At 36.5% G+C, this 26,419-nt stretch overlaps 1 protein-coding gene across 1 annotated transcript in view; it reads right to left on the reverse strand.

Moving 5' to 3' along the window:
- The window catches only part of LOC114050066 (RRP15-like protein), a 60,072-nt gene that overhangs the window by 32,811 nt on the left and 842 nt on the right, over nucleotides 1-26,419 (reverse strand). Inside the window, exons 2-3 of the mRNA XM_027871614.1 lie at nucleotides 6,675-6,946; nucleotides 3,435-3,532 (exon numbers count right to left, since the gene is read on the reverse strand). Of these exons, the coding sequence (XP_027727415.1) occupies nucleotides 3,435-3,532; nucleotides 6,675-6,946 (370 nt within the window). The remainder of the gene's footprint in view (nucleotides 1-3,434; nucleotides 3,533-6,674; nucleotides 6,947-26,419) is intronic.

A 26,419-nucleotide genomic window follows, 5' to 3' on the forward strand; every position in this document is an offset into this window, starting at 1 on the left:
GCATTTCATCATTATAGATTCCAGCTCCACTCTAGCACAAATCACAATCCGTCCACGACCCCTTCTTATCTTGTGCCATTATCACCCATGTCATCATATAAATCTTTCAAAGGCTGATTCTAATGCCCCAAAGGATGCACTATATTTATTTAATAGTATGTCCAGGATATGAGGACAGCCCTAGAGATCATTCATCTGTTACTCTTGACTCATTATTCATCCATTCATCCATTCCTCCATTTACTCTATACAATTGGTCTATGACCTTTTCCAGTAATATCTACTCAATGAGGTATTTTGCCTCAGTTTTCATGTACAAACCACTGTTGGTACCATTCTGTAAACTACTTACATTTACCACATGCCTTTTGGTTTTCCCAATGTCTGCAATTCTCAATCATTTCCAGATTTGACATGATTCTTTTAATCAGAGAATTAACAAAGGAAATACAAGAGTTAAAAATGGGACTTCTGCAGCAGCAGGTCAGCCCAAGTAGTATGTACGTTTTGTAGAGGTAGCTACGTGGTGCAAAAGATAGAGTTCTAGACCTGGAGTCAGAAAGACCTGCAATCAAATCTAGCTTCAGGAATTTTTTTTTAAACAAAAACAAAAACAAAAAAAAATCTAGCCTCAGAAATTTACTATCTGTGAGACCATGAGCAAGTCACTTAACCTCTGTTGTTTCCTAATCTGTAAAATGGTGATAATAATCACACCTAACTAGCACTGTTATCATGAGGATCAAATGCGATAATATTTGTAAGTGCTTAACACAACGCTTGACATAGTAGACACTACAAATATGATGACTTTCTTCTCTTCCCCTCCTACCCTTTCCCTTGTCATAAACATAATCCATAACAATAACTAGCGTGAATTATAACAAGATTGAGATTAATAAAAATGGTAGGCATTTTCCCCAACATAATGCAACCTAAGCTTCTCTTCCTGCTACTTATTCAATTCTTGGCCCAGCAATCTAACAACTTATAGAACTTAACCTATATACTAATGGTTACCCATCCAACCACACATCATAATCTAGACTATACGTATTCTTCATCTATGCTAAGTGACAAGAGATTTCACTACAGTGGCTGTCACACAATCATTTATCATTTGAGCACATGCATGGGAGACATTTTGGTTGAGGAGATCCTTTAAAGATGCACCAAATCAATTTTTTAGAAGTAAAAATTAAATAAACACAGCAAGACCTCATGTTCTCCATACGTCTTAGCATTGTGACTCTGTCTGTTGAAGCCTTTCTATTCTCTTCTCATGTTTTCACTGAGGATATCCTTAATGTATATATAGATCACTTTAAAAGATTTTATTAAGATGAGAAAGTATGCATAAAGCCTGGTGTCTTCTTTGCCATTTTGGGGAGGGGGAGAAGTAAAAAGGAAGCACAATTTCTGTCTTCTTTTTCACTCTTAAAATTGGGCTTAAGAAATCTAGAAAACTATGTCCTTAAAACTGGGTCTCCTGCAGAATAGATTTCTTTGGTATGTGGGTGTCCCTTTCCAGCCACTCATCTTAGGTGTCACTGACCTACTGGATCAGGTACTGAGATAGTAGAATAAAAATGTAGTGGTTGTACTATTATCACTGATGAGATAGATGACTGAGATGTTGGCAGATCTGTTCGAATTACTGTCTCTTTCTTATCCTCAATTCAACCCTCCTTTCAGTTTCATCTATAAAAACTCTTGTGATGAGGTCTCACATCAACCTCCTGGCGGACTCATAGTCCCCATAACCACTTTTTTACCTTTTTTAGCATGAGAAGATACAATCTGTTAGTCTCCTCTGCAACATTTTACAAAAAAAAAAAAGTTAGTTTCTACATTTGAATTGACCTGCCATGTGTTTGGCAAGGAAATGTGTTTGCTGACTGAAATAGTTTTTGAGAACAGCCTCCTTCTTGTGATTTCTGTATGGCATTGTTAAATTTCTCTAAGAAACTGTGATGGTCAGTAGTCATCTTTTTGGCCATTTCTCAATCCTCAGTTGATAGCTGGTTTAATCAGACTGGGTGCAACATAATTTTATGAGTTATCATCATCTCATGTTTATCCTTTTTCTCCCTGTTTTGTTATTGATTTTGAACTCTGTTCGAACTAGTAAGCAGTTTGACTACACAGAAACAGCTGATTCTGAAATTACTACTGAGTAACCAGATGTCTCATTATTTTTATTTTTTTTATAATTTTCTTGCTTAGCTTCTCTGAATTCTTTTTCAAGACAGTATTCATGACACAAAGTATATTCACGCTTCTGAGTAATCTACAAGCTTTTAGACTTTTTCATTTTTTTATTCTAAAAACTGTATTTTTAACACTATTTTATACCATCCTCTCTTGTCTCTATCTTCACAATGAAGTTACCAAGTATCAAATTAATGATAACTTAAGTTTGGAGGATATTACTAAGTTCTTAACTTCTGATGTATAAGTTAAAATTATATTTATGGTGACCTCTTTGTTTTCACTCCTCATAAGCACTGCATGAGAAAGGCAATGTAGTGTATCACTGAGAACAGGACTGAGTTGGCAGACTAAGGTTTGATTTACCACTCTGACACTTATTAGATATGTACCCCAGTTTTCTCATCTATGAAACGGAGTTAATAATAATTCATTACCTTTCAAGCAGATGTGTTTTAAGAAAAGTCTTTGTAATTCTGCAAACCTAAAAGTGCTGAAATATTACCCCAAGGCAAAAATGGTTGAGTAATTATCTCATTAAAAGATGTTTCTTTTCAGATGCACAATAAAACCAACTTTGCCAATTCAGTTGCCTGTACAAGAAGAACCTGTGAGTAGCCCTTCCATTTAGTGGCAACTTCCAAGTCTGGCTTCACTTAGAGCAAGCATCAATATGGGTGTTCTACACACAATGTGAGGAGTAGAACCCTGGCCCTACTATTAATCTTAAATAAATTGCTGAAACTTTCTGGGCCTCAGTTTTCTTCAGATATAAAATGAAGAGTTTCAAAGAGATGAACTCTAAAGTTCTAACCAGTCTTAAAGGGTCCATGAGAAAGGTGACTCTCACTTGTATTAAAATAATTGTCATTATACCCACAATAAAATAATAAAAAGTATGTGCTTACTATGAACATAATCCACAGAAAAAAGATGAGTAGTATGAATTTGGTGATCCATTTCAAGAGAAGAAAACATGATAAAAAGTAAAAGATCATTTACGCAAGTGAGCACTAAGCAAATTATATATTCTTGTCTAAACTCTAATATTTTCATAAGACTTAAGAAATCTTTGGTTAAATCCAGTACCAAATAAACAGACATATGTATAAATCATTTGGTTCCTGGTAGTCACTTGTTAAGAGTTAAATCTAATTAGAAACCGGTTACCTGCCCTAGTTTTTATATATCTATTTTTAAAAAGCACGAAAACATTTTCTTACCTCGTAGCAATTCTCTGAAGATTTCTCTCTACTTCTTTGTCTTTGACAACATCTGGCTTCACTCTGCACATCATTTCCCATTCCCTCTTCTTATCAAGCTGTGTTATAAATATTGTTATGTGAAAGAACATTAGACATTTTTGAAAGTGTAGCATACTTTGATATGATACTCTGAAAAGGGACAAGGGTAATAAATCACTTTGGCTTAGTTTGCTGCTGAGGTTTTAAAAAACTGCATTTTTAGGGATTCAGCTCACAAGGCCTGTGGTAAGCACTCAGCTGTGTCACACAAAGACCTCAAGTGAGTTTCTATCAGGGCCTTTGCCTCTTTGGACAGCAGGGGCCTGGAAGGTTGCCAGTATATTCAGCCATGCAAGGCAGAGCAGGGTGTGAGGTAGGTACCCCACATCAACTCAGCAGCCCTCTGGATGATCTGAGAACAGGGCACCTATATCTACTAGAGGATCAAGAGTCATACTCTTCATCAAAGTTTTAAATAAAACATAATTATAAGTATGTACAAAAAGGACTTAAGGTGGGATACTTAACCTGTGTCCACGAGTTGGCTTGCTTTAACCCCAATATTTTGATAACTGTATTTTAACATAATTGAGTTCCTTTGTAATCCTACTATTATATGCATTTAATAACATTATTCTGAGAAAGGGTCTGTAGTTTTCACCAGACTGCCCAAAAGGTTCATACCACAATGAAGGGTAAAAACTCCAGCCTAGACATTCATCAAAATTCAGAATCATAAGTACTTTACAACTGTGAAAAACTGAAGTGGATCTGGTATTTCTGACTTGAAAGTTCACGTCAACAATGCAGATTATAACACACCCACGCTTGCTCATCCTGTGAGACTTCTGTCTCCTCCTATAAGTTTACCACAAAGAGATCCTTCTATGTTCCAGAGACCTTTACTAATTCCTTCTGACATCACAAGGGTGCCATTGGGAACTTCTGGTTGTCCAAATCTCCTCTTTGCCCTCACAAGGTGAAAAGTCAATCTTCTCTTGTCATACATTTCCCTCATGATATCACTGGCTTCTTATTCTTCAGCAACTGTTATGTCTCGGCCTGCTCACCTCCCCATTATCCTGTATGATATTCACTTAAAAATTCTTCATAACCAACTATATTCTTTGTCTTATGGTCATATAGTAGTATAGCAAGAATGCTAGTATTAAAAAGATAGGATTTTGTTTCTATGGCAACCTGGGTTCACTAAAGGATTTTGCAATATCCTATAGGCAATCTAGCCTCCTCTTGTTCAACCCTGGCTCCAACTTGTTGTCCATCTGTACTGTCTGTCTTAGATATATATCCTGATGGACAAGCTCTATAGGCTGCCCAACCAAATGTATGTCATCATCTGGTCAATAGTATTTCTTCATCCACTTAAGTCTTTCTTATGTGGATAATAAGGCCCAACTCTTTTGAATTGTTATATCTCTCTTTCAGGAAAATTTGCAGCATTCCAGTGTTCCAGTTGATGCACCAGTACAAGGTTATTCAAAACAGAAGCATCTGAAGGACCTCACATCCACAGCAAAACCTTTTTCAACCAGAACTCTACACTAAATTTCCATTACAACATCAAGGTGGCAAACATTTTTGGCAAGTATACCTCTCCCTATCTGCCTGATTTCTCTCCGAAGTAATGCATACTAATTCCCCACCCCCATCCCAATTACATAGTATCCCACTTAACTGACATATAGCATTCCATGATACAACCAAATTTCAACCATCTGCCTTGATGAAGGGAACAAAGACCTGGATGGGTCAAAAATCAAATGTACTTTACTTTGTACTGTTTTTCAAATGGATAAAACTCTGGAAACTTAAGACATTTTACATTTAAAACTAAGCCACCCTTTATAAATTAAACTAAGACAAAGATAGAAAGGCCCTTCAGGCTTCTCCACCTTGTCCCCAGTTTTGGAGATCAATTATTCTATTTCCATGATGAGAATAAACGAATCTTTTAACAATACAAAGCACATAGCAAAAGAAGGGCTGTCTGTCTCTCATTCTTTTAACCTTGAAAACTTTCAAGCTGTTCTCACCCTCGATGGAATTTGAGGTAATGATGGATTCTGATATAAAACAAAACAAACCAACACAATGTTCTTCCAGCTGACAGGCAAGATGAGATTCAGATTCTACTCCCTTCAGCAAGAATGTAAAAGCAAAATTTGTTTGGAAAAAAAAAAAACTATAGTGAAGACGAGCCCATGGTTGTGTCTAACAGAATAACAAATTCAGAGTAGCCTCTGTATGTAAGATGTAAGAGTTCTGCCACTATAGTCTCTCAAATACAGCAATTGGTATTATAAACATAATATGGCAAAGGGCCAGACACTTTACCAAGGCATTGAGGTTCTGAGTGACCCTGTGAACTTTCTAATTTTCTTTTGTCTTTAAAATATACAGCTTTCTTTGTAATAGCCCTTTACATTACCATAAGGAGACTCTTTACATAATTCCAATACAACAGTGCAAAGCTGTCTTTCCTCAATAGAAAACTAGTAGCATCTTTTGGAAAATTCAGTATTTTACATGGTCAACTATCATCAAGTATGAAAGAGATTTTTAAAAATCTTCATAAAACTATGGTGTATTTATAATAGCCACTGGAATATAAATTCATGAGTTTATGACCTAGTTTTGGCCTCTGATCAAAGAACTACATTTTTTTAAACTTCTACTGGCATTGATGTAATGAAAGGCAGACTCTGTCCAAGTTTATCTAGCAGTGAACAAGTCAAGTTAACAAAATTGCAAGCCACCTTTGATTTGTGGGACCTCACATATTAATCTTACAAAACACATTTTCAACTCAAGAGAATAACCAACCTGCTATCCCTTGGAATACACAGTGAATTCAAAAGGCCATTTCATAATCAAGTTCAGGAAACATATGCACAGCTCAATGAATAACTTATTTATTGCCAGGAACTAAAATTTTAGCTCTAAACTGGGTCATTTATATGTTTATAAACTTAAAACTAACAAATTTCAAGTTTTCTTGGACTTTTTTTTTAATCTTGAAGGAGATTTTAAAAAAAAACCCAACATGATCAACAGGGTAATTTAGTTGCATTCAAAACTGTGTTTACCAAGTAAGTAAAAACTATAACGTCAATTAGACAAACATTGTAAGAAATAATTTGGTACTGATAAGAAATGAAGTAGACATAATTTAATGTACATGACAGCTGTAAGACATACCTGTTTTCTTTTCTCCAGTCTCTCTTGTTTTTCTTTCTCTTTTTCCTTCTCCAGCTCTTTGTTTTTGATAAGGATAGTAGGTTTACTTTTAGGAGTTTTTTTGTTAAGAATCTTAGCCATGGCATTTGCCCAGCCTGCATTAGTCCCAACATTAGAGTCTGCTGCACTTTCATTTTCTTTGTCATAAGCTATGGTATCATCTTCATTATCACCTTCAATTGCTTCATCAGAAGAAAAATGGTCTTTGGCAACTTCCCAACTTCCTACAGAACCTTAAAAGAGAAGAAAACATACTAAACATTGATGTCCTATGTAAAGACTCAAGGAATGTAGTCCATTATGAAAGGCATTTGGAAGCAGACAGTCTAAGTTCAAGATCAGAAATCTCTGAGCAGCTGTGGAAAATCAGCTATACCCCCTGAAGTTGTCTTGTAATGGTTGAAAATGATAAAGCACAATTGAAAACAGTTAGATGCTAAATTTGTTAGATGAGGAAACTGTATTTCTGACCAGAGAAGGAAAATATTTTAGAGCAAACACATTTGCCAGGTATGCTTAAATTTGACTGTTTGTAATATACTATTCTCATCATGTTTGTTAAAATGGAGGTACTCCAGGGGTAGCTAGGTGGCGCAGTGGATAGAGCACCGGCCCTGAAGTCAGGAGGACCTGAGTTCAAATCCGGCTTCAGACCAAACACTTGACACGTACTAGCTGTGTGACCTTGGGCAAGTCACTTAACCCTGATTGCCTCACTTAAAAAAAAAAATAGAGGTACTTTAGATATAAGACTCTTCAACTTATTTTTTTTTCTGTAAACGTTATGAAAATTCATTCATTCGTTCATCTGACAACCATCAAGGGCTTGGTGAAGTTAAAAAAAAAAATTAAATCCCCTTTAGTTCCTGCCCTTGAGTTTTCAGCTTGGTAGGTAGATATATATGAAAATAAGAATGTGTGACAACCACTTAAGGTGAGCATAAAGTACTCTGAGATCAGATGAAGCAGAAATTGCTCCCCAGCTGGAGAACATTCTACTTCTGTTTATATTTGCCTAAGGATTTTAGTCTGAAATGAAATCTGGTAAGAGATTGGAAATGAAATCTGGTAACACTGATTAACATTTTGGTCATCATCTTGGAGCTGAAAAGGAGACTGGCATAATGAAAGGTAAGCCAGGGCTCTTTCCAAACCTTCTGTGTCACTAGCCAGCTCTTAACACTCTTGTACAGAGTCTTCATTCAACATCTCGTACCCAACACAGTAAGTTTTGATTTTTCTCTAAAACAAAAAGGACGTCTAAAAACTCTTCAACAAAGGTTTCTCTGTGCTATTAATCCTAACACCCCATATGAATATTAGTTAACTTCTGGTTTTATAAAACCATTCAGTTATGCTTTACTTTCCACAAGAAAACTACCCAGAGCCACTATCACAATGCCAAATTATAGCCAACTTACTAAAAAAGATACAAAATGATACTGTATATCTCTTTGGAAGTAGCAGAAGGAACACCGGACTTGAGTCAAAAGACTTGGCTCTAAGCTCTGCCACTTACTAGCTGTTCGACTTTAAGTAAATTACTTAATCTTTCTGGGACTCAGTTCCTTCATCTGTAAAATGGAAATAGAAGGTAGAGGGAGAGGAAGAGTCAAATGAGATAATTTCTAAAGTCCATCTCAGGTCTTTCTATGATTTTGAGTCTGGGCTTTATACCATGTACATGTATAAAAATCAGCAGTATCTTACTGATCCATATTTTCTTCATCTATTATAAATGGTGATACAGCATCTAACTAATATCTAATTCACAAAGTTAAAGTAGTTTTTGTTACAGCTATATACATGTATTAGTAATAATTACCAAATGCTAATGGCTTAAAATGGATATTACTAGAGAATAACTAAAATGACAGTAAATCCCATTAACCAGGGTTTTATTTTTAAGTTCTAGAATAAAAGATATTCATTTATTAACTTTTCGGTATGGAACCTTTTGGCATCATGCAGTTTTAGTCCTTGCTTAGAAATAATAATAAATCTCACAATCTACACTATAAAACTGCAATGAACCTTTTATTCCATCCATTCCCTCTAAAGGTACAGGGAGAAACCTTCTGTATAATTCTTACCAATGTACTCCTACAAATTCTCCTGGACACCATATGTAACATGAACTGTTCATGTATAAACCCTCAAATTACCTGACCAGCCCACATCTTTTTACAATTTTTTTCCTCACCTATATCACTTAATACCACTTTCTGCACACCGTTCATCGAAAATGTGCTGTGGGTGATGTGTCCACTGTGCATCTCTCCACTGCAATTCCAATTTTTCAGTGTTGGTGTTGTTCTAAAATGTGTAGCCATACAACCACACCAAAGGAACATTACTGTTAAAAAGAAGGATTTTTTTTTCCTCCCACTGGATAGTAGTTGGGCATCATTAAAAAGACTGCAATTTCCCAAGTTTAATCCAGCATGCTCCCACCCTTCCTACCATTCAATTTGGGGCAGTTTGCTGTCCAAATAAAGCACCTTTCCCAAAGGGTTTGTACCTCTGTACTCAATGGACTGACTCTAAAACTACATATTGTCATATCCTGGAAAATAAGCAGTTTTTACTCCATTTAGTTTTTCCCAGAGATCACTGGACTAATTTCCTTTGTATAATTGCAGATCTTATTGAAGAAACCCTGAGACATTCTGAGGCTTGATGCAATCAATATGTATCACCCTTAAACAGGTATATCATGAGGACTTCACCCTCTACAGAGAGATATGATTATCAAGGGGAACGCCGAACAAGGTATTTTACATGATATCAGCTAACACACATGGGGAATATACATCTCTCTGCTTTTTACCTAGGCAGATAATAATCTACCAAAAGAGAGTTGGAAGTTGCTGGGCTCTGTGAGCGCCAAACATCCCAATGCATGAATCTGACTATATCTCAATGACAAGAAAGGACCTGTTACTGATGTGAGAGCCCTATTAGAATTAGCTGTCTACACGCAATCAGACTATCAACTGGCAAGAGCAATAGTCAAGCTCAGCATCAAGTTAGGAGAAAGAACAAGGGTGAGAAGCAGCCATTGAACAGCTTCAACCTGACCTCTTCAAATGAAATGAGGGTCTTTTTTGGTGTATTTCATGGGGTAAATGCCCCAAAAGTTAATTATTTAGAGCAGGGGTGGGGAACCTGTGGCCTTGAGGCTGTAGGTTCTCCACTCCTGAAAAGGAAGCCTACTGGTGAGAAACCTTTCTGCAATGACTCTTAATTCACACGGACAAGTGAAATTCAAACACTATTTTTTCTACTAAGTACTTATGAATATAGTAAACTAAAGGCCACAATCTGCAGCTTAAGTATAAACATAAGGCTAACTAATTTGCTAATATTTATTTCCCACAGTCAAAGAGGACATTTTCCAGACAAGAAATAATCAAAAAGTAAATAGGTTTTTTCCCTTCTTCTTAAGTAGCAAGGTCAAGTGATCCATTAAGAGATCATGTTCATCATTTAAGGTATATTCTGGTGCCTCAAAGTAAAAAAAATCCCTGACAGTTTCTGGCAAAATGTTAAAACTACAACACTGACACCTAGTGTTTTGTCCTGATCAATTCACAAATGGACTCTGAATAAAAGTAGTCCTTTCCAGCTATACTGCAAAAGTTGCTTAATACTCAAGACTATATATCATCTAATGCTTAATTTCTCTCTCTTGCACCTTTCTCTTCCCCCATATCTTTACCCCTCCTCTCATCTCATTTTCTTCTTTCAAATCAAGGTTATTTATCTTTGAGACAATGTCTGGGACATTGTGCATAGCATACCCACTTATATGTTTCCACATTATACCCAAAACTTTATGATCACTCAACAGATCAAATAATGATGATGATGATATTGATAATAACTAAGATTTATAGAGCACTTACCATATGCCAGACACTGTGCTAAGCACTTTATAATTATTATCTTAATTGATCCTCACAACAACCCTGATAATAGGTACTATTATTATTCCAATTTACAGATAAGGAAACAGGCAAACAGAAGTGACTTGTAAGCTAGTAAGGGTCTGAGGCCTATTTTGAACTCAGGTCTTCCTGACTCCAAGCCCCATACTCTATCCTGTGCCACCTAGTTGCCCAATATTTCAATATTTGTAAACTAAAATCCTAGTCTGTGGCCATGAAGATACAAAGTAAGAAAGGTTTTGAGTACAGGCCAAGGAACAGAGAAACATGTCACTCATCTAAGGGCCAGCATAGTTATATTTGGAGAGCTCACCACTAGGCAGCTGAAAACTATATAACTGATTTTTCTACCATAGCAACTCAGTCTACAAAGACATAGAAGGTTTACAATCTGTGTTGGTAAACACTCTTACCTATGAAATCATAGATCCTTGAAATATTTCAGTATTTTCAAAAGCCTATTTTCCAATTCCATTGCCCCATACTCCCTATGTATACAATAATTAAACTATTTAGTTATAATATACATTGTATACAAACAACAGTTATTGTATATAATGACTAAATTATTGTTTCCTAAATAACATTTTTTTTTTCAAAAATGTGTTATTTAGATATAAATAGTTGCCTCTTGCCATCCATTTCTGGAAATTCCCCATATAAAAAATTAGGTCTATTTCCAGATGGGGGGGGGAAGAAGAGGAGAAGAAGAGAGGTTACAAACTAGAAAAGAAAATACGTATCTTCTACTTAAGCTCACTTCCTGAAAAAAGGATTTGTATCACATTTGTTACTCCTACAACTCTGAGCAAATATTGACAACAAGAAAAAGAAAAATGAAAAGTTTGTGCTTTGTTTTGTTTGTCTGTTTATTTATGGGGAGGAAAGTACAGAAAGAGGAAAAAGTCAATCATCTCCTCATGTCCCTGCCCTTACCTTATTTGGGTGCTGAGGAAGTTTCTTCAAGCCATTTCTGAAATGAATAGCAAGGAAAAGCGGGGACAGAGAGAGATAGTCTCAGACAAATAAACTAAGAGGGGAAGACACTGAGGTTTTGTCTGTAGAAAAAACGATTCACAAAGCAACAAGAAATTTCATTCTACTTTTCTCTGAAATTGTGTCATGGACCATCTTCACTGGCATTGCAAGAGACAGATAAACCTACTATCTAAACTAAGATTAAATGTTTTTCTAGCTTACATACTTTCTTTTAATCAGTTTTACCAGTTGTATTCTATTTAAACATAGGTTTGTACAAAACTAAACTAGAAAAACTAAACGAAAAGACCTTTTATTTTTACACGGAAGAACCAGGTTTCAAAGAAATCCAAGTGTTTAAAAAGATCTTTGAGGTCACTGAGTTCAACCTATACCCAATCAGGAATCCCTTCCATAGAGGCAGCTAGGCGGCGCAGTGGATAGAGCACAGGCCCTTAAGTCAGGAGGACCTGAGTTCAAATCTGGCCTCACACCAAACACTTGACACATACTAGCTGTGTGACCTTGGGCAAGTCACTTAACCCTGACTGCCCCACTAAAAATAAATAAATAAATAAATAGAACAGGAATCCCTTCTATAATACCTCCATTAAGCAATAAACCAGCATCTGCCCAATGACCTCTATCTAGTTAATTCACCTCCCCATATAGCCCATTCTACTTCTGGATAGCTCTGTAAAGACGTTTTTCTTTATAGGAGCCAACTCTATTTAACTTTTCACTGTCTGCTCCCTATTCTTCCCTTTGGGGCCAAACATAACAAGTATAACCCTTCATCCATGTGATAGCACTTGAAATATTTAAAACAGAAAATGATACTGTGGTACAGTGGAGATGCTACATGGATTCAGATCTGAATGCTACCATTTAACATACCTGTGTGCCTTGGGTATGTTAACTAGATATAGACCATGCTTCAATTTTCCCATCTGTAAAAGAGGTAGTCTATACTACCTCCAAGTTCACTTCTGGTTCTAAATCTGATTGCTGAGCTACTGATGGTGATCCTTGAAAGATGACAGAGACTAACCTGTACATACCCTTTAACCTGGTGTTAGTATTAGGCATATGCCCCCCAAGAGGTCAAAATGAAAGGGAAAGGGCCCATATTTATAGCAGAAATTTTTGTTGTAGCAGAAAAATGGGGGTGGGGGGAGGGAATGAGTGCCCATTAATTGGTAAATGGCTAAATAAACTGTAGCAATTGAATGTAATGGAATATTATTGTACCTTAAGAAACAACAACTATAAAAATTGATTAAAAAACTTGGGAAGACTTGTATAAACTGATAAAGAGAGAAGTGAGTAAAACCAGGAGAATAATTTATATGAAGACCACAATAATGTAAAAGAAAACAACTTTAAAAGATTTCAGGCCTTTGATCAGGGCACTGACTTTAGTCAGCGATCCTGACTTTAAGAAAAAACTACAAAAGGTCTCAGGAGACATAAATGGAGAAATTTTGACAGAAGTTGGTGGGTTCATATGCAATCCTTTTTCATTCTTCTTATATTGATCTGTTTGTGTTTGCTGAAGATTAAATTAACAACAAAAAAAGTAATTCAATTTTTTAAAATGACTATTGTCTGTTCCTGCCCTAACCCCCCCCAAAAGATCACAGAGAATAACAGAGGCACTACAGGACTGGAAAAGGGTAAATGGGCTCCCAGGTCCTGTCCCCCAAATTAAATAAAGGAAGAAGGAGTATAGACCAGTGAGCTTGAATTAAGCTTTCGGCAAGATTCTAGGATGTATTAATCACATGGTTAATGAACATGTAGAAGCAGGGATCACAAAGAGCAAACAATGGCTTCATCAAAAAAAAAAAAAAAAAGATGACAGTCTAACCCCATTTCCTTTTGTGACAGGGTAACTAAATTGGGACATGAGGGGAATGACATAAATCGATTTTCCTGGATATTACCAAGGCATTTGACAAGTATTCTTGTTAAAATATGGAGAGATATGGGCTAGATCATTGGTGGTCAACTTAGTTAAGTTCAGAAATGGTTGATGACCAACTTGAAAGGAGGTCTCTAGTGGAGCGACGCTGTGCTGTTCAACAAATTTATCAATGGGGAAAAAAAAGTAGTAGAGACTTATCAATAAGCTCTTATTAGTTATCTACTATGTGTAGATAATTGGACTCATCAATGGGAATACAAATACAAAAAATGAAAATAGCCCCTGACCCAAAAAAGCTAACATACTATTGGTGTGACGGTTACATAAATATATGGTAAATTTTTTGTGGCGAGGTCACTAGCAGCTAAAGGAATCAGAAAAGGCTTCAGGGAGAAGGTAGTGCATCAGCAAAATTTTAAAGGGGCAAGAGACAGTACACTGGCCCAGATAAAGAAGATGGAGTGCCACACACAATGAACAACAAGGTGACCAGCTTTGACAACACAGGGTCCAAGAGGGGGAACAATGTATAATATGATTAGAAAAACAGATAAGGCCCAATTGTTAAGGGCTTTAGAAGCCAAACAGAAAAGTTTGTATTTGACAGTAAAGGCAATGAGGAGCTACTCAGTGGCTTGGTCAGATCTGCACTTTAAACAAACCACTTTGGCAGCTATCTTTAGCAAAGTCTGGCAGGGAGACCAGTTAGAGCCTACTGTAATAGTCAAGGTGAGAAATAACAAAGGTCTGAATTAGGGTGCTTTTGTGAGTAGAGAAAAGGGGGTGAATGTAAAAGATAAGTTGGAAGCAAAAATGACAAAACTAGTCAACTGATTTCACATGTAGAATGAAAGGGAGCAAGAAGACAAAGAAAAGACAAGTTTGAGAACTTGGGTGCATGAAGAACGGTGGCATCCTGGACAGAAATAATGAGTTCAGAAATAATAATATGTTAAGTTGAGACATCTCTGGGACATTCAATTGAAAATATCCAAAAAGCAATTGGAGACTAGCAACAGGAACTCAGGACCTCACTCCATCATATGTATTCTAATTAATATTTTGCAATATCTGATACTTGCAAGTATCTACAGTGACAACTATGATTCTATAGTCCCCTACTACCATCACTACGGCAAAGTGTTCTGATCTTGTCACATGGTCTCTTCTACCAATTACTGCTAAACTTGAGATGTTTAAAGTTAATGGCTGCTGTAAATTTCAACTTTTTCTTTTGAAAGGCATGAAGTCATCCAGATTCCATGGAATTACCAGAAATATAACTGAAGTGCCACCATGGGATAACAGTGTTAAATTCAGACGTCATTTCATGTGTTGTTTGAGCAGAGCTACAGGAGATATAGCATAAGTAGTGTGTTTCCTGGAGCCTTTCCTATAAACCCCTAAATCTTTCAAGTAGAATGGTGATATACTCCATTTCTTGGGCATGTTTCTTTGCTATTTTAAGCAACACAAAATACGAACGATTGTGTAGGCTAGAGTTAAATGAAAAGCACATTTATCTGTTAGTATTTTACACCCTAAATACAGCTTTGAAGTTTATCAAAAATGTAAAAATGCCTGACAGGACACAGTTAACTGGATGGTTATCAAGTGATATGATATCAAGTCATTTTTCATATGTGCACCCAGAACGATTCAGTCTTTTAATTATCCAAAGCACATGGAATTAACATTGCTCATTTTTTCCACATGGGTTGTAGAGTTAGAGACAATCATAGCCACTATTTTAGTTCACCTGGCTTGATTTAGTAGCAGTGGAATTTTTTGGTTTTTTTCCTGACTAGTACACTCTTAAAGTTATTTATGTCATGCTAAACCTTTAGAAACATATCAACTTCCTACATTTGAGACATGAGTTATTTCATAACTCAGAAATATCTTCATAATGAAATACTTCAGATTTAATTAACTGTATACTAATTAACTATTAAACTTTTCATATTTGTTTTTCTAGTCAATAACTTGAGTTGATGGATTTTAACCAAATTTGAGAGAGAGTGTGTGTGTGTGTGTGTGTGTGTGTTTGTGTGTATAATACACACCCACATACATATGTACTAGACATTACAATAAACTTTTACACCACACAGGTCAACTCACCATTATAAAACCTAAGTTTTCATATTTGCCTACCTCCTTTAATTTTACAAATGAAGAAACTGTACCTTAGGGTTTTGATGACATGCCCAAAACAGTATGGCTAAACACTTCTCCAGTAATAACTGATGAATTAAAAAGGGAATACTACAACCTTTAAATGACAGCGTATGAATCTATAATCAAGGGGGCAGAATTAATTATCTAACAAATCAGTACTTAACTGTTTATATTTCTACCTATGGGACAGATATCCTAGAGCTAAAGTTGAAAATGATCATCTCTCTAGGTGGGGCAGTGGATAGAGCACTAGCCCTGAAGTCAGAAAGACCTGAGTTCAAATCTGACCTCAGACCAAATACTTGACACTTACTAGCTGTGTGACCTTGGGCAAGTCACTTAACCCCAACTGCCTTAAAAAAATAAAGAAAAAAAAGAAAATGATCATCTCTTCTTTAACTTACCCTGAACCCTCAATCACTCTAATTATACTCTAACAGTTTTAATTGTATGTATAGAGAATTAAGATAAAGAGAGATTGATAGAGAAAAAGCATCTCTCCAATGAGAGGCATCGGTTAACAAGCATTTATTGAGTGCCTACTTACGTGCTGGGCACCACGCATACAAAAAAAGGTAAAACCAGTATCCATCCTCAAGGAGCTCACATTCCAGTGGCAGAGACAACATGTAAATAACTAAATCCATATATACAGAATAGACAGGAGGTCATTTCAGAGAGGAAGGCGAAAGCTATTGGGGGACTTAGGGGGTAAGGAAAGTCCTTCAAGAGATGGAATTTGAGCTGGTAGAATTTGAGTTGAAAGTGGCCCAAAAACTAAAGAGGCAGAGGAGAGGGTACAGAAAATTGTAGGCACAGAGGACAGCCAGTACAAAAGCATGGAGACAAGAGACAGAGTACTGTGTTTCAGGAAGAGCAAGCAGGCCACTGTAGTTAGATCACAGTGTGTAGAAGGGAGTAAAGTGTAAAAAGACTGTTAAGGTAAGAAGGGGAGAGGCTTTGAAGAGTCAGTATGATGTACCAAACAGACTGCTGGACTGGGTGTCAGAAAGATGTGGGTGCAAATTCTGCCTCTTGAGCTTACTAGGTATATGATCATGTCCAAGTAACCTAACCTCTCTTAGTATCAGGCAGATTTCTAAGACTTAATATTATAATCAGCAATGGGACTTCCCAAACTAATTAAAGAAATTACAGATACATCACACAACTTGTTGACATACAAGATCTCTATAATTTCTTGATTAGTCTATTGAGATATAAGGATTAAGACTCTGCCCACTGTCCCTTTAAATTATAAAGGTATAAATCTCTACTGACAGACAAACTTACTTCATGCAACTTTACAATCCCATGACTATCTCTCCAAATTCTATAGATTCGAGGGACCTCCACGCTTGAGAAATCAGGCGATCTAGCCAAACTTAAAACTGCAAAAGGCCCCCAAAATGATCTATGGTTTAGAATTTAACCTTAGATAGCAATGTTTCAAAGTCAAGCTGAAAGGAAGTCTCTTAGCACAGTGCTCTAAGAATATGGGTTTGGTCCTATGCTATTAAACATTTCATCAATTAATTGGATAAAAGAATAAATGACATGGTTATTAAATCTTCAGATGACCCAAAGCTGCAAAGCATAGCTGGACACATTGGATGCAGTAGAAGGTGCATTAGGTTTGGCATGAGAGGACTAGAGTTTAAATCCTGAAGTTGCTGCCTAGATCGATTTGACTTGGGGCAATGGTCCTCAAGTTTCCTCATCTGCAAAAGAAGAGGTTGATTAAGGGTCCATCAGCTCTAAATTGAAGCAAGATTCAAAGATATTGAAAGACCAGAGACACTGGGCTGAATCTAATAAGATGAAATTTAATAGGGATAAGTAAAGTCTTCTACTTGGACTAAAAATATGAGCTTCACAACTCCAAAAGGGAGGAAGCATGGCTAGACAACAGTTGGTGTGAAAATGAAGCAGATTTTAAGCAGCACTAAGAGAGGTACTAAGGAGGCGATGGATCCTCTCTATTCTATGCTGTGGTTAGCTGGCATGTGAATTACTGTATCCAGTTTTGGATGCCATGTTTTGGAACTACAACCTAAAGCTAGAGAATGTCCAGCAGAGAGTCGAAAGTATGGTGAAGAGCTTGAAGACCATGGTACATAAGGAAAGGCTATTTTGTTTAGCCTGGAAAGAAGACTTACAGAAATATCTCCAAATATTTTTAATATGAATTAGCTTTGTTCTGTATGACCCAAGAGGAAAGAATTAGGACTAATGAGAGGAAGTTACAAAGACGCAAATTTGGATTTGTAAGGAAAAGCTTCCTAAAAATTAGAGCTATCCAAAGAGTAATGGGCTACATTGGAAGGTGGTGGGATCCCATTCACTTGAGTTAGTTAAGCAAAGGCTGGATGATGACTACCTGCCCAGCATGCTGTAAAGTTCCTGTTCAGGTATGGGTTACAATGAAGATTATGAGCCATTCAGTGTATAGGAAACATACATGGACCAAATGTGACAATCTCAATATAGTCTATTAATACGTATGCAGATTTCTAGCATACTATAATTCCAAAATAAGAGTTGAGAGGAAAAGAGATGTTCAATTCCAAACTTAAATGGTACAAAATAGAGATATGTCATTTTTGTGTCTAAGCAACATGGTACAGATATTATATGAATTTAAAATGTCTTTCTGCTATAGCAAACAGGAAAATCTCATAGGCTATTATGATGATTAAATGAAATAATGTATGTAAAGTACTTTGTAAATCTTAAATATTCTACATCAGTCATTACTATTACTTATTAAAACAAACATTCTCCTCTGCCTTGATGATATAGTTTTATTGTATCTGATTAGTCACAGGTTTAAAGCAGCAGTAATACAAACTGACTATTTCAAAAGCAGCATCTCATTACCTCCAAAACTAAAACAGTGGTATATGGTAAACATTCTCCAAGATGCAAATGATCACAAATCAATCACAAATAAACCTACGGAACAAGTCAATCTATTCATCTAATTAGGGGTGAAGTTATTTTACTTCAGGTAGACAGCATTTATATAGCATTTTAAGGTTTACAATTGCTATACAAAAATTACCTAATTTCATCCTCATAACAACCCTTCAAGATGGGTGCTATTATTATCCCCATTTTATGTTTACTGAATTAGACACAAGTTAAATGACTTGCCCAGGGTCACACAGCTAATAAGTACTTGAAGCAAATTTGACCTCAGGTCTTTCTAACTCTAGGTCCAGTGTTCTTTCCTATCAAAACACAGTCTTATTTAAAACCAGACATTCCATAGGAGTCATACTAAGATTCTTCAATGGAAAAAGTGGTCAACTGGTACTGCATGCCCCAACCCCACCCTAATTTTTTCAGGCTAAAACAGTCTATGATAGATGACAGTCTTTAACAGACATGTATATACATATATATTTTAAAAGAAAAATTTTTTTTTTCCTAAGGAAGATGTTAGCTTTATCTTTTCACAGCCATGGCTTCTAGCTAAGCAAGAACATGAGTCCAGCTCTTATATTAATATACCACAATGATAACTTTGGTTCCGCTCAAGATTAGCAACTAGAGAAAGACTAGTATCTAAAGAAAACAACTCTTACTTTAAGTATCTGAGAAAGGACATTTAATGAAAGATAACATAGGTAAAAACTTTCTAACAGACATGCCCACTACCCATTCCCCTAGACTCCCCAAATTTTATCCTCGTTAATACAAGGATAAAGCTGGATACAAGCTAGAGAGAAAAAAAAAGTCCTTGATCTTTATTTTCTCAACTACTTTCCCTTGGACCTCAAGGTCTTAAGACTTACAGAATTTCTAAAATCATTTCATCACTTCATTTTACAGATGAGAAGAGACCCCTGAAAATAAAGTAAACAGCCCACAGTCACAGCATGAGTTGGGGCACAGCTAGACCTCCAACCTAAGTCTTCCTCACTCCCAATCTAATGTTCTCAGATGCAATCTTCTAGTCTAACCATAACCTTCCAGAAAAGCACAGTACTCAGGGGCTCTAAGTCCTTGCTACTAACTTCAAAAGATAGACCTCTGCAACCTACTGTTTCTGAACTTACTGACTGAGTTTATTAATTTAATGTTATGCCCTCATAACATTAAGACGAATTCAAGATTATAAATCCAAGGAACTTTTCCATGTCTTCTGTAAAATCATACTGGTAGATGCTGTTCACTCTACTCTCACCATTTATACAAGGGCTCATACAACATATTCTTCTTTGAATTTGGTTCTGGAAAAAAGTTTGTCTCTGCAGGCCAACAAACATTACACAACTTAAAAGTTGTCCCTTTTTGCCTTGGCCAAGAAATTTTAAGAAGCTAAGTCAGTGCCCAACAATAGCAATTAACTCATCTCAAGGGCCTGGTAAGTTACTCCCCACGCTCTTCTTACATCATTTCTGTTCTACTTTTATCCTCAATTGTCTTTGCATACATTAATTTTTAACTTCACACGCTGTCAGAAACTCTTTTAGAAGTACTTGTCTTATGAAAAAATTAAACAGAAAACCAAAAGATAGATTTTCTCCAATACTACTATTTACAGAAAAGCACATTTTAATTACAAGAGCAGGAAAAGATGCTAGTTAATTTCTGTGGAGATCCTGAAGAGTGTCTAGTATTTTTAGGGGCTTTGCTTAAGGTTAATGACAATCATTTCTTCGGGAAACTTTTATTGTGACATGTTATAAAATGTTAATGCCGTCAGGCCATGTGAAAGAGAATGTTATTATATGCTGTCTGAAAAATGATGCAAAAATGAAGCAGACATCACTGCAATCATCAGCTGGCCGGAAAGAAACAGGTGTCCAGTCATCCCAGGACCAGGCAACTGAACACCAAAGGAAGTAAAACAAGGACACAGCTAAAATAACAGCTCAGTTTAGGAAGGAATCATAGAAATCTGGCTTCCTGGTCAAGTCAAGGGCAATAAATCAACAAACATTTATTAAGCAGTGTGCTAGACACTGTGCTAAACACTGGGGATACAAAGATAGGCAAACTCAGCCTCTGTCCTCAAGAAGCTCATATTCTCATAGGGGAGATAACACACAAACAAGTATGTACATACCAGATATATACAGTTAAATGGGAGGTAATCTCACAGCGAAGGCACTAGAATTAAGGGGGACCAGGAAATGCTTCATGCAGAAGGTAGGATTTAAGCTGAGCTTTAAAGGAAGCCAGGAGTAGAAGAAGAGGAGGGAAAGCACTCCAAGCATGGCAGAAGGCCAACGAAAAGGGATTGAGTCAGAGTCAGGAAATGGAATATCATAAGCAGGGAACAGCAAGAAGACGAGTCACTAGATTGCAGAATACATGGAAGAGAGTAAAGTGTAGTAACACTAGCAATGCAAGAAGAGGCATAGTTGTGAAGGGCTTTAAATGCATTTTATATTTGATTCTGGAAGTAAGAGGAGGTATTGGAGTTTATTGAGTACATGGGTGACATGGTTAGACTGGAACTTTAGGAAGATCACTTTGGCAGCTGAGTGGGAAATGTACTGGAGTAGGGAAGAGACCATGCAGGGAGACCAACCAGAAAGCTAATGCTGAAGTCCAGGCTTGAGGTGATGAGGGCCTCTACCAGTATGGCAGCTATGTCAAACACTAGAGATATTATGAAGGTAGAATCTACAGACTTGGCAACAGATTAGATATGTTAGGTAAGAGACTGAGGATGATACCTACATTTTGAGTTTGGGTAAGTGGAAGGATGATGGGTGCCCTTGACAGTAATAGAAAAGTCTGGAAGAGAGAAGATTTTCAGGAAAAATATCAAAAGTTTTGTTTTGGACATGTTGGGTCTAGGGTCACATGGTACCTAAAGACAGGTCCTTGAAGTCCAGGGGGATATAGGTGGAGAAGGTAACTTCACCAAGAAAGCCCAGAAGCAATTTCCAAGCACAAGCATCACAATTTCCTTAAAACTATATATTTTCATATTATATCCAGCACCAAACAGTGTACACAGCTAATAGCCCTGCTCCTAGTAGGTGCTTAAAAAATGTTCACTACATCTCCCCGAGAAGATGGCATAGGCTACTTCCTTGGTCTTCATACAATCGCAGAATTCTTAGGAGGCCAGACAGTAAAGGTAACAGTACGGTTCAATGGACAGAATGCTGGACTGGAGTAAAGAACACCTGGGTTCAAACCCTACCTTTGATACTTATTCACTCCGAGCTTCAGTTTCTTTGTAAAAATAGGGATGATGATAACAACACTACTACTACCGACTCACAGAGCTGCTGTAAAGCTCATAAAAGATAAAAAATATATGTAATGTGTTTACCTTTAAATGTATGTACTTTCTTTCTCCAGAACCTTAGAAGAACCCTTTGAGTTGGTCTTACTGGTGTTATTTTCTTCATTTTTTCAGATGAAGAAACTGAGGTTCAGAGAGATTAACATCAAAGGTCAAATTTGAATCTAGACCTTTCTCACTCCAATTCTGGCACTTTGTCTACATAGAACAATAGTCATAGACAGACAAGAGAGACAGAAAGACATATACACATATATCAATTATTATTTTTTCCAGGGTAACACTACAGGGTAGTCACAAAGATATCAGGGTAGCATACTGACAGTAAAACAATAACTTTGCCAAAGTGAATACATCAGAAACAAAACTTAAACTGAATTAAAATCTAACCCAAATAGGAATGAACTGGCTAACCATGGAAAAGTTTTAGAAGTGAAGAAAGAAATGGAACTTAAGAAAGAACAAGACCTACTTTCCTATAATTGGCATGAGACCAGGATTACATATTTTCTATAACATATAAATTATTCTATTTGCTATAGTGTATACTTGTAAAACTTAAAAAAAAAAACACTAAAGAAGGGTTACATGCCATTTGCTGAAACATGGCAAGAAAGAATCTCAATTCAAAAGATGGGGCCCAGGACAGAAGGGAAAGATAGCAAGAGCAAAAAATAAAATCTAGTTGGTCATGCTAATGAGACAAGTACTGAGGCTTGCTAGTAGAAGAACAGGGTCATAAAAAACTGAAGGATAAAACATGAGAAGGCATTTTAGAACAACAATAGAGCTTGATGTAATTCTTAATGAGTTGGGAGTTTTTTGATCCTCAAACAGATCTATGGTTTCCCCAAATTTTCTAAAGACCTCAAGCATGTCTTTAATAGTGAATTTTGTCCAGAGGGGAGGGTGGTGGGAGGGGGAGAAGCCTCACCTCTGCCACCTCTTCTTACTTCAACATTTCGGATATTCGAGGTTTTGTCAATGTAGTACTCCCTCTAGCAACACAAATTGCAAGCTCAATACAGCTTAGGAGGTGTCTTCAAGAGCTGATGTGGCTGAAAAATTTATCACTCTCCAGTCAACCTGATGATAAGCCTCTTCAAACTTAGCTAGGCTGGTCCTAGAAAAACAGAAATACAGTCCATCACTGGGGCTGTACTTGAAAATTTTCCAGTTTGGTTGGACTTGCCAGAGCTAGAATTCCACTGGGGAGATCAGCTTCAAGAACTCAGGGTCACTTATACAACCAGCTTTAACAAACTCCTCTTATTCTCAATAAATATTTGACAAATCAATGCAAAATTTCGCAGGAGAACAAAAGAGAGATAGAAAATTAGAAAATAACAGCAAGCTAGATTTTGATTGTTCCAAACTTAACATCTGGCATGAACTAAAAATGAAACACAGTAAAAAGCTATTTTGTTTTCCCTCTTATTATTTTTTTTTAAATTCTAGGTGATTTGTCTATTCTCTATATTTAAAAAAATGCATATAAATGAGCATTACTTATAACATTCAGGTGAGACATATAAATAAAAGAATCATGATCTTCTTATAATTTAAATAAGAAAACCAACTGAGAAATTAAATATTTGTCTAAGTTCACAGCTAATAATAGAAGTATACAATCAATCAATAAGTACTTATTAAGCACCAACTGTGTGCCAGGCACTGTTAGGGTCTGCAGATACAAAGACAAAAGTGAAATAGTTCCTTACCCTCAAAACAGATTACATTCCTTTTTTGAAAATAAATGTTATCAATATTTTTTTGTTTTATATATCTACATTTCCCTCCCTCATCCACTCCCAGAGAACTATCTTTTTATAATAAAGAATTGTTTTTTAAAAAGAAACTAGCCAATATGCTGAAAAGTTTCGACATCACATACAACGTTACACCCCATCATCCTCCCATCACTACAAAGAAGCAGGAGAAGGTGCCTGCTCATTTCTATTCTGGAGGTCATTCAGTTTTGAATGCTTTATTGAACTTTCCATTGATTAAGTGTCACTGTTCATAAAGTTTTACTGGTTCTGCTTAATTCACTTTGCACTTGTTCTTTCCATCTTCTGTATTCATATTTATCCTTTCTTACAACACAGTAATATGCCATTACATTCACATATCACAACTTTTTTAATCAGTCTCCAAACAACAGGCACCTACTTTGTTTCCTGTTCTTTGCTACAAAGCACAAAAAGTGCTGTTATAAATATTGTGGTGTATATATGGCCTTTCTTTTTATCACTGACTGCCGTAGGGTATATGTCTAGCAAAGGAAAACTTACATTCTTATGGATGCAGGCAATACGCACACACAAATATAAACACATACAAAAGATACAAAATACATACTTTGTAAACTTTTAAGAAGGAGAATGCACTAGTCTAGGGGAGGTAGGAGTGAGGAAGACAATGAGACCGGGAAAGATCTCATAGAGAAGTCGTCACTTCAAGTCTTGAAGGAACTCAGGGATTCCAAGAGGCTGAATGAGGAGGGAGTACATTACAGTCACCAGGAGACAGACAACCTGTGTAAAGATGACAGCTGGAGTATCAGGTCAGGAACAGCAACAAGGCTAAAGGCAGTAAGGTCTAATAAGGCTGAGGACGGAGTCAGGTTGTGAAGTGTTTTAAAAGCTAAACAAATATGATTTTACTGAATTGCCTAAATGAAGATGTTTTATCATCTGACTTGCTGGTACACCCTAAAGACTGATGGGCCCAACGATGATACTTCCTACAGTCTCTTTCTGGATTTGAATGTGGACTCTGGGAGAGAAGGGACCATTTTATTTTGCATTTCTAAAACTTAGCTAAATGCTTTGCACACAAAAGGTGTTTAATAAATGTTTTACATTCAGGGGAGGAGCTTCTAATTGTTGATTCTGGAGTTAATTGAGAGTCACAGTAGTTTAAGTAGGGGAGTAACAAGGTCCAATTTGTGCTTTTTGCCAGCTATATGGAAGACTGTAGTGGGACAGAAAGACCAATTAGGAGGCTGCTACAACAGTCCCGGAAAGAAATGATAAGGGCCTGAAGAGTGGTGGCTGTGTTAGTAAAGAGTAGATGTATGTAAGAGACATGGAGATAAGAACAACAAAATTTGGGAACTGATTGTATGTGGAGAACAAAATTCTACTTCGTACATGTTGATTTTGAAAGGTGTACAGTCTTGTCCAACTACTACTGGGCAGCTACCTTGTTCACATGCTACCTTCCACGCCCCTCTTCCTACTACTTACTAGCCTTCTTTCTGTAACCACAAAGAGGATGAAATCAAGCCTGCTATTGTAGCAGAATGGGGTTTGCCAACATACTCCCCTAAAGGGATAACTTTCCAGACCAAAGCTTCTCTTTGCTTCCCACTTCTTTTTGCTTATGTGTATTGTATAAGTAAACTCCTTGAGGGAAAGAACTATCCCTGCTCTTTCTATTTGTATTCCCTGTGCTTAAGCACAATGCTCCTATGATGTAAGTGCTTAATAAATACTTTTTCATTCATTCAATCACCTAAACTTTAGATCTCTCTCCCTACACACTGTTCTGAATACATTAGGTATTTAATAAATGCTTTCTACATTAAAGTGAATTTCCCCCATAAGACTTTTAAGTTCCTTTACTCTTCATAATCCCAAGTATGAGCAGTTATATGGCATAATGGAATAGAGTGCTAAACTTGGGACTAGAAAACTCAAGTTCAAATCTTATCCCAGACACTTACTATGTGACCCTGGGCAAATCACTTAAACTTCTCAGCTTTGGTTTCCTCATCTGTGAAAATGGGGATAATAAAAGCACCAATCTATTTTCTATACAAAAAATGCATATAAATGAGCATTACATATAACATTCAGGTAAGATACATAACAGAAAAATCACACATGTCTCAAGTGTATAAATGAGCAAATAAGAGAATCCTAAGCAAGGCTACATGGATATGTGTTTGTACACAAGTTTATTTGGTCCCTAAAACTTTTTCCCTGGCTCTCCTTTCATCTTTCCCTACATATAAGCTATTAAAAGTAGGATTAATTCTTTCTATAGTCATCGCTGATATCTCCCCCAAAACTTCTGTGACAGGGAAGGCCCTGTCTGGGTGTTGTGGCTAATAATAACAACCATTAATGTTTATACAATGCTTAAAAATTTTCAAAGCACTTATACATATTATTATGCAACAAGTATTTATTATGTATCCTTATGCTCCAGGCACTGTTCAAGAAAGTGCTTACATTCCTGAAACAATATCACCTGGATATTGATATTCTAATGGCCATGCAAGGGGGGGGGGTGAGAACATGCAAAACAATATATGTTAAATATAGTTTTATATATTTCCACCCCCTTTAGAATGCCATCCAGTTACACACACACACACACACACACA

This window comes from Vombatus ursinus, unplaced genomic scaffold (genome assembly GCF_900497805.2).
Source record: "Vombatus ursinus unplaced genomic scaffold, bare-nosed wombat genome assembly UNPS02014798.1, whole genome shotgun sequence".
Lineage (NCBI taxonomy): Eukaryota > Metazoa > Chordata > Mammalia > Diprotodontia > Vombatidae > Vombatus > Vombatus ursinus.